Source organism: Schistocerca americana, chromosome 3, assembly GCF_021461395.2.
Source record: "Schistocerca americana isolate TAMUIC-IGC-003095 chromosome 3, iqSchAmer2.1, whole genome shotgun sequence".
In the NCBI taxonomy this organism is placed as follows: Eukaryota; Metazoa; Arthropoda; class Insecta; order Orthoptera; family Acrididae; genus Schistocerca; species Schistocerca americana.
In genome coordinates this window covers 659,644,115-659,657,921 of record NC_060121.1, presented here as the reverse complement: position 1 = coordinate 659,657,921, position 13,807 = coordinate 659,644,115, and the positions used below count along the sequence as shown (strand labels likewise).

The 13,807-nt window shown below is 40.7% G+C and overlaps 1 protein-coding gene across 2 annotated transcripts in view; it reads left to right on the top strand.

Annotated features, from left to right (window-relative positions):
- LOC124605776 (putative aminopeptidase W07G4.4) overlaps positions 1-13,807 on the top strand; it is a 99,322-nt gene that overhangs the window by 25,535 nt on the left and 59,980 nt on the right. For both annotated transcript variants that reach the window (XM_047137661.1, XM_047137662.1), the window contains exon 5: positions 6,617-6,735. In XM_047137661.1, the coding sequence (XP_046993617.1) occupies positions 6,617-6,735 (119 nt within the window). The remainder of the gene's footprint in view (positions 1-6,616; positions 6,736-13,807) is intronic.

Genomic DNA, 13,807 nt, shown 5'->3' with positions numbered 1-13,807 from the left:
GTTACTTTTTTATTTTTATGTGATAGTGTTATATTTTTCCAAGGTTGTCTGTATTCTCCACATTCTTTTTTTATAACGCTCCACATAGCCTTTGATTTATTAGCTGAATTATAAATGATTTCATCATTATGCATTATTTTTGCTGCTTTTATTACTTTTCTTAATATTTTGGAGTATTTTTTATAGTATGCGCGTACTACAGGTGAGGAATTTTTTGAGTTACATATTTCATGAAGTAGTCTTTTCTTCTGGCATGAGACCCTTATTCCCTTTGTGATCCAGCTGTTTGTTCTAGAGTTTCCCCGTATGGTTAATGTTTTCAGTGGGAATGCAAGTTCAAAGAAATGGGTTAATGTATCAATGAAAGTGTTGAATTTTTCATTTATATCGTTCATTTTGTACACTCCTAGCCATTTTTCTTTCTGTAATAAGTTGTTGAAGTAGTTCACATTATGCTGATTATAGCTTCGATATGCTGTTCTAAAAGACATGTTGTTAATAATACTGCCTTGTACTTTTATGCTTAATATTTGAGCAAGATGATCACTAAAACCTAGCTGCTGTTAATATTTAGAAAAATGCTTAAAAGTGCTTCAAAATTTGCAGTGCTTGGAATATTTTGGTCATAATGCCAGTCTGTCACATTCAGTTTATTAGGAAATAAAATCAGATGTTTTTGAATGAAGTACTTTTTATGTAGACTTTTTTTACATGGGATTTCCCTACTTGCTCTAGGCAGCTCAGTGAATAATGCTGAATGATCAGAAATGCCTAAATACAAACAAAAGTTATATGCATCTTCAAATACATAACTCATTAAAATATTTCCAATACAGGTAGCAGACCAAGCATTTTCTCTGGTAGATTCAGAAAAATTTAATTTGAAAACATATCTTTTTCTTAAGTCGAAGTCAGGTGTTCTACTAAACACTCAGATATATGTAGGAAATGCTCAGTTTTTCATTCTCATTGTGATTCTATAAATCAACATTATATCATCATTTAGGTCCCTTAGCTCAACACACCAACTTTTAAAAATATGCTATTCATTTAAACAGTTAAACTGACATCTTAACACAGTAGTCTAATTCAGAATGAACAAGTGTGCATGAGAATCTTCATCATGGAGCTCATTTTAATAAACAGTTTCCAGACTTCCACAAAACTTTTGTTTTCTGTACTGGATATTTGGTCCCTGACATTAGTTACATTTAGTTATGGGAATTTTTAGAATATGCTGAGGTTTTGTAAGAAATATTTCATTCTGGCTACATGGAGTACACTGTTCAAATTTAGAAAGTTGAGTTTCATTTTTCCCACTCCGTGCTGACTTAATGCAATGAATTCTATACGGGGAAGAGGGGGGGGGGGGGGGGAGGGGGGGGAAAATATAGATAAGCCGCCATTGTTTCATGTTGTGCATACTGTTATTTCTTGACTGTACTTAGTATATCAAATCAACATTTTGTTAATTAGGCTGCTGAGCTAATGAAATTATCATCAGCTACATGTTGTTGTGAGTCAAAGCTTTCATCATTTTTACCTATCCTGGTTCTTGTAACTACGTTGCTGTACCACTTCACTGACTTTCGAGCTGTTCTCTTGTATACGTACCATATTAAATACTATCCTAGCTTGTATGTTTGTAACAGACATAAAATTCAAAGAAATGTGTAACACACACTGCCTAATAGAAATACAGTATAACCCCACTTTTACATCCCAGAATTGATATTTTCACACTGCTTAGGACATTTTTGTTGGTTCCTTCAAATTCTCTGTTTTCGGAATGTTAATTCTCAATTGCTTTTGCATTATCACAATTATTACTTTGCCATCATTTGCAGTTAATGAAACAAGGAGGAGGGAAAAACTTTGTAACTGAGATATGATGACACTGGCAAAAGCTGAGCTCTAGTGTCTCCCTAGTTACGAACCAGTAGAAGTGTTACACATTAAGGAAATCTCAGCAGACCATTGCTGGATATTGTAGGAACTGTGAACGCTAACACGTGCTGAGAGCTACTTCGTATGAGCAAAAGGTTACTGCTTATATTAACCTCCTCTCCTCCCCTCCCCCTTCCCCTCCCCTTTTCCTCCGAAAATTTGCGTGCCTGTACTCAGAATGGAGCACACTACATTCTGGTCAACCAGGAGAGCAGGCAAATGCAGGAACTAGTGAGCACCTGCTGCTAACAAGTAGCGGATGATACATGTCACCTCTCCACTGCTCCTGCTGTCCTGGATGGCAGCACAGATGACATAACATTTAGCTTACAGCAGTCCAAAGGAGTGTGAACATGGTGTCTAGGCCGTTTACAGTGATTGTTAGAATTAGGCTTACCTGTGAAACTGAAGTATCAGTATATGAATATGAACAGTACTTCATCATGCCTAAGAAGTATGTATACCTGCTACTTTTCAAAGGCTGTAAAATGTATAAAAGTTTGTGTGAATGAGTGTGATTTGTATGTATGTAGCCGCTAGTGTAATTTTCTGCACAACGTATTTACCTTCCACACACAAAAAATGATAGAATAAGTATTTAAGGGCAAGATTAAAATGATTTTTAATTAATGAACATCATCAAGCCTTTTCAGTAAAACATAATGCAAATAGTCGCTAAAATTTGGCGGCATTCCTTTCTTCTTGATGTGCCTGTAAAGGAACTTTTACTCTCAACTTCATACACCCAGCGATACGTCAGCATCATTAGTAGTGCGTTAACAGCATGTGGACCTACGTAATCAATAGCAGTACGTCAATCAGTTTAAAATAATGAAAAGAAGAATTAGTCTATTCAGAACACAATGAAATAAATATGTTCAATGCTAATTTTAACTTTGGTGTATGCCCTGAGATGTCTCCACTTATCCTGGGGTAGGTCTACCTCTCAGCCGTATGTGTAGTCTGGTTATATACCATTCCTATAGTTCAATGAATGAAAGTATTACAGACAGACTTCATGCAAAAGAATGAATGAATGAATGAATAGTCCAACCAATGTTAAAACTACAATTGAATGAATTGATGGTTTTCATTCTGTTGTTCCCATCATTACCTGACTGCACAATTAAAATTATCTTCACATTCCACTCAGTATCATGTACTACAAAGTTATATTATGCCACTGTGTATATACATACATTTAACTTCATGGTGACATGTATAGAATATTCAGGGTATTTCAAAATGATATAGGGGTTTTAAAGCTTTGTAGTATTTATTACATTCAGCTTACAATCATAAATAATACATTATATGAAAGAGCAACTCAGAGTTTTTCTTAAGTGTTCAATGTGAACACCATTTGTCACACATTGATTTGACACCCAAATTCTTCCCAAATCTTGATAAGCAAGGCTGGAATAATTGTTGTAACAACTGTTTCAGTCCTGTTTCTTAAGTTAGCTGGATCAGCTGGTTGCAGAGGCACATGCTCATTTATGAAATACGACAAAAATCGCGTGGTGTCTGGTTGTATGAGAATGTAAAAGTCATGGAAAACAAACTCTATCATCCAGCCTCTTGCAGCCAATCTAGTGGTTGGGTACAATGTTGTTTAACCAGTTGCGTACTGAATTATGTCTGTGAGATGTTGTACCATCTTTCTGGTAATTGAAGTTCTGTGGTTCAGCTTCTTCCAATTGAGGAAAGAGCCATAGCTGTAGCCAGCAAGATAAGAACCACCAGTTACAGTTCCTTCACAGAAAAAGAAAGGCCCATAAACTTTCTGCCAGGATATAGCACAAAAAACATTCAGTTTGTAAGAGTCTCATCACAACTGTCCATCTCATGGGTATTTGCTGACCCCTGGATATGCACTTTATGAGTGTTTACATTTCCATTTAGGTGAAATGTCAATTCATCACTGAAGACAACATGACACAGAGAATCTTTGTCATGCAGAAATATTTCATATGCAAACGTGGAACATAAACTGTAGTCTGCATCCAGAATGAGATTTTCACTATGCAGCAGTGCGTGTGCTCATATGAAACTTCCTGGCAGATTAAAACTGTGTGCCAGACCGAGACTCAAACTCGGGACCTTTGCCTTTCGCGGGCAAGTGCTCTACCAACTGAGCTACCCAAGCACGACTCATGCCCCATCCTCACAGCTTTGCTTCCGCCAGTACCTCGTCTCCTACCTTCCAAACTTTACAGAGTCTCTCCTGCGAGACTTGCAGGACTAGCACTCCTGAAAGAAAGGATATTGCAGAGACATGGCTTGTAGTCTGCATGCTTTAGAGCTTGTAAGAATTGCAAACAATAAGAACTGAGTTATAAGTGTTTTCTTAAAAGCCCACACAAAGATGTCACTGGAATTTCTAATCCATGACGAGCCTTCTGAAGTGATTTCGTGGGGCTATGTGTGAAAGACCCACTTGTTCAACATCTTTAGTCACTCTGTTGTTCCATACTCTTCCATTTGTGCACAGGTGTGCCAAAAAAACTGTTTGAGTTGCTCTATCATGTGCTGTATTATTTATAATTGTAAGTAAAATGTAATAAATGCTACGAAGCTTTAGAACTGTATATTCATTTTGCAGCACCCTGTTAATCTGTCATTGGGTCTGCCATCTTCTGTAATCACCTGTTGCCAACTGATATCCTGTATCTGGAATATTTTTCTTAAAAATTATTTTTAGTGCACAATGTAGCAAGTTTTTTTATTTGAAGTTAGATATACTTCTTCCCTAAAGTTTTACATTTACAAGTATGTAACATATGTTCAGGTCTTTCATCACTTCCAGATTTCTGCTATATTTTTGATGTAGACAACATCAATTCCACAGCATTTCATCACCCTCCCTATCTCCACAGTATCCTTGTCAGACTCTATGCTCTTTTTGCACCCACTTCTCTATCCTACGGCTTCTGCACCTGTGACTGTTCCTGCTATAAGACGTGCCCTATGTATCATCCTTCCATGACCTATAACAGTTCTATAACTAGTAAAACATATACTGTCAGAGGGAGAGCCACCTGTGAAACGACACATCTTATATCAGCTGTTAGGTAAACACTGCTGGGCCTTCTATATTGGCATGACCACCACCAAGTTACCAGTTGAGATGGGTTGACATATACAGAGGGTGTACACTGCCAACACAATATATCCTGTTGCAGAGGATACTCTACAGCATGACATTTGTGATCTTGGTGCTTGTTTCGCCATACGTAGCATCTGGATTCTTCCCCAAGACACAATTTCTCATAACTCCACAGGTGGGAAGTGACATTACAAAATATCCGTGGTTCTCACCACCCACTTGGCCTAAATTTAATGTTAATTTCTTCGGTCTCAGTATTTCTTCTCAGCAACTTTTCCTTTCTCCACTCCCTTTTACTTTTCTATCTCTTTTATTTTCCATCCTGCCTATTTTTCTCTGTCCCCTACCTCTATCACATACAATGCACTTAGATTTCTGCTCTTATTAACTCGTGCTTGATGTCTTTGCAGTAATCTGTGTCTTGCATATTACTCTATCTTCCACCTTTAAGTTCTCAGGTTTTGAAATCTTGTACAGTGCAATCCCCATCAATCAAGCAATCAGTCTTTCTTTCTCATCCCATCCCGTAAGTCTCCCCTAACCTGGGGTTCTAAATGACTTTCCCAAATTTACCCCTCTTCCTAAACCTTAACAGTCCTTTTTCTTCACCCCTCTTCCTTCCCCTTCAACCTTTCTGCTAGGAGGAGGGGCCATTGGCTCTGTAAGCTTGCAAACTTGAATATCTTGTGTATGTGTGTTTTACTGCTGCTGCTTGTTGAGTGGATCTTTTACTACCCAGTTATAAATTTCACATTGTATTGATAAACTAAAAGAAATGATAGGAAAACCTCCACAAGAAATTGAAACAAGCTGTAATACTGAATTTTTTCATCAAAAAGTATCAACTACCAATGTATTCATGAAGTTTATAACTAATGTATGTGCATAAAAAGTAATTTCCCACCATTTACATAGTCCTGCAATTTGTATCACTTTTTTAAAGTCCCCTGAAAATTGTAAAAGAGAGGGTCCACTGTAGTTGTTCTTCCATATAAGCCAGCATAGACAGTAACTATGTTTTCATTTAAATCCCAGTTATGTGATATTTCCTATTTATTACACTACAACCATAGCAGTAGCTACTGAAATTCTAGTATGTCATTTCAAAAGAGGAGTTTGAATATTTTTAATTTGCCATATACGAACTCAAGCCAGAGGAAAATTTCACTTGAGAAAATTAAAATTAGGAGTAGAAAGATGGCAATCAATTGCTTTCAAGAGAGAAAATTTTATGTACTCCCAGTAGTCATATACAGTAAAAAAAAAAGCCTCCCTACCTTTCAGAATGTTAGTCTCTTCCTTAGGGAGGAAAGAGGGATAGGTTGGGGAAGATTAGAAAGGAGAGGCAAGACACTTAAGGTCCCAGGATAACAGGAACCCGCCATTTATGAAAACTGTAATTGTGCTTTTTTTGTTTCTATTGACGAAATTTAGAATTACACCTCCTGAAGGCAAGTGCACAACAGCTTTTTTTTTCACTTTTTAAATATATATTCCAGAGTATTTTCATTTTAGTTGTAAGAATAGTGCATTATAAATAATCTACCTTCCTTGTCACAGCCTCTTCAGCTACGTGAAGATGTGCCCAGTAAAAGCAGTAAGGTCAAAAATATTGGAGTGGTTGGTAGCTGTGACCTGCGTGAAGTCATTAAGAATGCTGTTGCCATCGAAAGTGGGAGGTAATCAACTGAATATGCAATCCTAACTAATCTTAAGACTACAACCATTAACACATTCCACACTGCTATGTATGCGGCTTGACTGTGCAGGTGCACTGGCGATTTTCAAGCAACTTTAATGAGTAAGTGTACAATAACAAATGGCCTCAAAGGCACATTTCTAGCATCATTTGAAACTCCATACTTTATAGATTAGGAAAAATATAGTCTTATATGAGGTGTGATTGGAAAGTTTTAAGAATGCATCCGCTACTGCGTATTAGTTAGGCGGGCAGGTCAGGTACAGTGTATTAACTGTAAGACGGCAGAGTTGTGATGGGAGTGCGGGGAGAGGAGGAAGCAAGCATTGGCTGGCGAGGGGTGAGGAGCCGTTGGGGGGGGGGGACAAGCCACGCCTACCAGTTGCAGTGCTAGCACTACAAATTGCATGTCCTGCTTACACGAAAGCAGACGAAACGCTTGGAAGTAAAACTCGCTTTAAATGTTGTTTGTAAACGAAACTGAAATAGTTATGTACATTAAAATCTATATATATATAAATGAATGTATTTATGTTGGTCTACTATGCGCTCACAAACCATTCATCCGATTGCAATGAAACTTTGGTGAGTTGTTCTCCGAACGCCCGAAAAGAGTAATGGACAATGTTTCAACAGTTAGGTCATTGTAGCATGTGTAGCGCAATTGATTAAATAGAGGCTTGTCATGCAGCGGACATGGGTTCAATTCCCACTGCTTGCAACTTTTTTTTTCATTCCTCGCAATGTTAAACTATTAATTATAAAACTTAAATATACTTAAACACGTCATATAGTGTAATGTAACTGTCAATCTCTATACATAGAAATGATTGTATGTATGTACGTCTGCCCTCTGTGCGTTTCCATTTCAGATATTTTGTTCGCAGAAATGGAAACTCACCTTTTCTTGCCAGGCGTTTGTGGTGATACGCCACGATGATTCTTGGAAAACTGTTTGAATCTTCCAATGCTACGCATGCTTTGTCCTGTGTATGTAGCAGCTGTCACTGAAGATTTGTAAATGAGGTGAAGCAATTTTTTCTGCTCCCTTTCCCTTTCGCAGCATTCAATCACACACAATATAATTTTGCGAGCATCGCTAAGTAATACTGGTTTCCTTCTAACCGTAGCCCTACCAGTAGGGGTTGTTGGCGACTCCCGAGATGGGCCAGCAACTGCCTCTTCACTCATTTTGATAATGTTTAGCACAACTGCACAATAAAAACACGCAGAACAGTACAGCGCAAAACAATAACGAAGCAGACGACAATGGCTACTTTGCATAACACAGTCAGCTACGTAATGTTGGCAGCAGTCGAAACTGCGTGCCTACCGAAGCCTGCCGACGTTTACCGAATTCTACCGATTCAGGACTAGGGAGAGGTCTGCCATCTAAAAGTTTACACACTGAACATGGAGGCTGGGGAGTGAGTCATTGCCTTGTCCTTGAATGCCCTCTGACAGGAAACTGTGTTTCCTTATTCAGTTCGTTGTGGCAGCTGGTTGTGTGTGGGTCTGTTAGGGCTCGTTCCTGGATTCTGTCTCCGGGAAAGTGGACATAAAAATGGAGCAACAAGTTTGTATGAAATTTTGTTTTAAAACTGTGAAATCAGCTTCTGAGACATACGAAATATTAAAAACAGCTTTTGAAGATAATTGTATGAGCCAGTCAAATGTTTTTGTCTGGTTCAACAGATTTAAAAATGGCCGCGAATCCTTTGAAGATGGACCATGGTCCGGCTGTCCTTCCACCTCAAAAATGAATGAAAATGTTGTGAAAGTTCATGATTTAGTGCGCTCTGATCGTAGACTTACAATTAGGGAGATGGCTGATGAACTTAATTTAAGTTTCTATGCAGTTCAGTCAATTTTAACTGAAGATGTGAACATGTGTCGAGTGTCTGCAAAATTAATTCGAAAAGTGTTGTCAAGTGACCAGAGACAATACCGACTTAAAGTGTGCCAAGATCTGACTAACTGGACTAAAAATGACCCAGATTTGTTAAATTGGGTAATTACAGGTGATAAATCGTGGGTATATGGATATGATTCTGAAACCAAAGTGCAGTCTTCGCAGTGGAAGACTCCAGGTTCACCACGACCAAAAAAAGCATGGCAAAGTCGGTTGAAGGTGAAGATTATGTTGGTGATTTTTTTCGATTCTACCGGTATTGTGCATCATGTACCCCTGGAGGACAGACAATTAACCAGGAATACTACAAATGTGTCCTTGAGCGTTTGCACAAAAAGGTGCGGAAGAAAAGGCCTGCATTTTGGAGAGACAGGAGTTGGGTGCTTCGGCTCATCATGCCATCTCCATCATTGAATTTTTTACCAAATTCAAAATTCCTGTGCTTCCGCAACCACCATATTCCCCTGATTTGCCCCCTGCGGACTTCTACCTGTTTCCTAAACTGATTTTTCACTGAAAGGGAAGTGATTTGACTTGATTGAAAACATCCAGGCAAATACGGAGAGCGTCCTTAACACACTTCAGGAAAAAAATTTCCAGGAATGTTTCCAAGAGTGGAAACACTGTTGGAGTCGGTGTGTTCAGTCAGAAGGGTACTATTTTGAAGGAGATGCATCACAGTAGCATGCAAGTATCACCATTGTACAATTAAAAGCCCATCCTTAAAACTTTCCAATCACACCTCGTATATACTGTATACTTGCATCGGTTGAGGTGTACCAGCATTCCCAAAAACATGAGAAACCTTCACCTGGAAAAATTTTTACATTTTTTAACATGATTTCTGGTGTTTATAATAAAAAGAATTTGGTTAACAGGAGGTTTTTTATTTATTATTTTATGATATAAAATGATTACATATATTTTACACACAATTCACTTTAAAGGGGTAACCCTGCAAGCACTGAGGTACACAGAGTCCTATGTCAGTCTTTGCACCACTATCTGCTTTCTTTTCTTGTCCGCTTGCTGGTCTCTTTCTTCCCTTTATTAGAGCAAACTGTGCAATAATGCATAGAATTTACTTTGTTGGCAGTGGGAGGTACATTTTCTGGAAAGTGACGACCAAAATTTCTGTCCAGGCTAGTGCTTGGTTTTGGTTTTAAAGATCAAAAGTCTCCTACTGTTACTACCAATTTCAAGCTAACTTTTCTTATGAAGTCCACAAGAGAGAGTTTCTGTTTACTGACCTTTTTGTACAAAATAAAACTGTTCACGACAGACATTACAAAAATATGGAAGAAAAGTTTTTTTCCACCACTTCATTACTTTTCGCGTGAATGGGCAGTAATTGTACAGGTGATCCACATGATCTACACCAGTCTTGTTCATGTTATAGTCAATTACGTCTGGTTTCATTACTGATATACCACCACCTTTTGAACATACTGGAATGTATTTGGTGGTAACTTGATGTTTTGTGTATAGACAGTATACATCACGTTTATTTTTCCACTTCAGCTCTAGAATGGGCCCATTCCTCAAAAATATTTCATTTTGGTTCAGTTTCTTTGTTTTGAAGCTTATTGCTAAGCTTTTTCTGTTTTCCATTACAGTTCCAACAGCTTATTTATTTTTCTCCCACAACATCTTCAGTAGGAGAACACTAGTGTAATATGTGTCCATGTAAATTCACTGGCCTTTACCATAATATGGAGGACAGAGTCTGCCTACTAACTCTGGAATATGGTTGTCAGTCCTCCTTGCTGACCCAGTGCAAACATTGCGGTTCAGGAGATAGCCTGTTGCAGCATCAACAAGTGCATAAAGCTTCATGCCATATTTATTGGGTTTGTTTTTCATGTGCTTTCACACGTGGCTCTGCCTTTGATCGTGTACACCTTATATGTAATGTCTGCTTGTGTCTGTGTATGTGCGGATGGATGTGTGTGTGTGTGTGTGTGTGTGTGTGTGTGTGTGTGTGCGCGCGCGCGCGAGTGTATACCTGTCCTTTTTTCCCCCTAAGGTAAGTCTTTCCGCTCCCGGGATTGGAATGACTCCTTACCCTCTCCCTTAAAACCCACTTCCTTTCGTCTTCCCCTCTCCTTCCCTCTTTTCTGATGAGGCAACAGTTTGTTGCGAAAGCTTGAATTTTGTGTTTGTTTGTGTGTCTGTCGACCTGCCAGCGCTTTCGTTCGGTAAGTCACCTCATCTTTGTTTATATATTTATATAGGGAAACATTCCACATGGGAAAAATATATCTAAAAACAAAGATGATGTGACTTACCAAAGGAAAGCACTGGCAGGTCGATAGACACACAAACACACACAAAATTCAAGCTTTCGCAACCAACGGTTGCTTCGTCAGGAAAGAGGGAAGGAGAGGGAAAGACGAAAGGATGTGGGTTTTAAGGGAGAGGGTAAGGAGTCATTCCAATCTCGGGAGTGGAAAGACTCACCTTAGGGGGAAAAAAGGACGGGTATACGCGCGCGCGCGCGCGCACACACACACACACACACACACACACACACACACACACACACACATATACAGACACAAGCAGACATATTCAAAGGCAAAGAGTTTGGGCAGAGATGTCAGTCGAGGCGGAAGTGCAGAGGCTAAGATGTTGTTGAATGACAGGTGAGGTATGAGTGGCGGCAACTTGAAATTAGCGGAGATTGAGGCCTGGTGTATAACGGGAAGAGAGGATATATTGAAGGGCTAGTTCCAATCTCCGGAGTTCGGATACGTTGGTGTTAGTGGGAAGTATCCAGATAACCCGGACGGTGTAACACTGTGCCAAGATGTGCTGGCCGTGCACCAAGGCATGTTTAGCCACAGGGTGATCCTCATTACCAACAAACACTGTCTGCCTGTGTCCATTCATGCGAATGGACAGTTTGTTGCTGGTCATACCCACATAGAATGCGTCACAGTGTAGGCAGGTCAGTTGGTAAATCACGTGGGTGCTTTCACACGTGGCTCTGCCTTTGAACGTGTACACCTTCCGGGTTACAGGACTGGAGTAGGTGGTGGTGGGAGGGTGCATGGGACAGGTTTTACACCGGGGGCGGTTACAAGGGTAGAAGCCAGATGGTAGGAAAGGTGGTTAGGGGATTTCATAGGGATGAACTAAGAGGTTACGAAGGTTAGGTGGACGGCGGAAAGACACTCTTGGTGGAGTGGGGAGGATTTCATGAAGGATGGATCTCATTTCAGGGCAGGATTTGAGGAAGTCGTATCCCTGCTGGAGAGCCACATTCAGAGTCTGATCCAGTCCCGGAAAGTATCCTGTAACAACAAGTGGGGCACTTTTGTGGTTCTTCTGTGGGAGGTTCTGGGTTTGAGGGGATGAGGAAGTGGCTCTGGTTATTTGCTTCTGTACCAGGTCGGGAGGGTAGTTGCGGGATGCAAAAGCTGTGATCAGGTTGTTGGTGTAATGGTTCAGGGATTCCGGACTGGAGCAGATTCGTTTGCCACAAAGACCTAGGCTGTAGGGAAGGGACCGTTTGATGTAGAATGGGTGGCAGCTGTCATAATGGAGGTACTGTTGCTTGTTGGTGGGTTTGATGTGGACGGACGTGTGAAGCTGGCCATTGGACAGATGGAGGTCAACGTCAAGGAAAGTGGCATGGGATTTGGAGTAGGACCAGGTGAATCTGATGGAACCAAAGGAGTTGAGGTTGGAGAGGAAATTCTGGAGTTCTTCTTCACTGTGAGTCCAGATCATGTAGATGTCCTCAATAAATCTGTACCAAACTTTGGGTTGGCAGGCCTGGGTAACCAAGAAAGCTTCCTCTAAGCGACCCATGAATAGGTTGGCGTACGAGGGAGCCATCCTGGTATCCATGGCTGTTCCCTTTAATTGTTGGTATGTCTGGCCTTCAAAAGTGAAGAAGTTGTGGGTCAGGATGAAGCTGGCTAAGGTAATGAGGAAAGAGGTTTTAGGTAGGGTGGCAGGTGATCGGCGTGAAAGGAAGTGCTCCATCGCAGCGAGGCCCTGGACGTGCGGAATATTTGTGTATAAGGAAGTGGCATCAATGGTTACAAGGATGGTTTCTGGGGGCAACAGATTGGGTAAGGATTCCAGGCGTTCGAGAAAGTGGTTGGTGTCTTTGATGAAGGATGGGAGACTGCATGTAATGGGTTGAAGGTGTTGATCTACGTAGGCAGAGATACGTTCTGTGGGGGCTTGGTAACCAGCTACAATGGGGCGGCCGGGATGATTGGGTTTGTGAATTTTAGGTAGAAGGTAGGGGTGCAGGGTGTCGGTGGGGTCAGGAGGTTGATGGAGTCAGGTGAAAGGTTTTGTAGGGGGCCTAAGGTGCTGAGGATTCCTTGAAGCTCTGCCTGGACATCAGGAATGGGATTACCTTGGCAAACTTTGTATGTGGTGCTGTCTGAAAGCTGACGCAGTCCCTCAGCCACATACTCCCGACGATCAAGTACCACGGTAGTGGAACCCTTGTCCGCCGGAAGAATGACGATGGATCGGTCAGCCTTCAGATCATGGATAGCCTGGGCTTCAGCAGTGGTGATGTTGGGAGTAGGATTAAGGTTTTTTAAGAAGGATTGAGAGGCAAGGCTGGAAGTTAGAAATTCCTGGAAGGTTTGGAGAGGGTGATTTTGAGGAAGAGGAGGTGGGTCTCACTGTGACGGAGGATGGAACTGTTCCAGGTAGGGTTCAATTTGGATAGTGTCTTGGGAAGTTGGATCATTAGGAGTAGGATTAGGATCATTTTTCTTCGTGGCAAAGTGATATTTCCAGCAGAGAGTACGAGTGTAGGACAGTAAATCTTTGACGAGGGCTGTTTGGTTGAATCTGGGAGTGGGGCTGAAGGTGAGGCTTCTGGATAGGACAGAGGCTTCAGATTGGGAGAGAGGTTTGGAGGAAAGGTTAACTACTGAATTAGGGTGTTGTAGTTCCAGACTGTGTTGATTGGAATTTTGAGGTTTTGGAGGGAGTGGAGCTGGAAGTGGGAGATTGAGTAGATGGGAGAGACTGGGTTTGTGTGCAATGAGAGGAGGTTGAGGTTTGCTGGAAAGGTTGTGAAGGGTGAGTGAGTTGCCTTTCCGGAGGTGGGAAACCAGGAGATTGGATAGTTTTTTGAGGTGGAGGGTGGCATGCTGTTCTA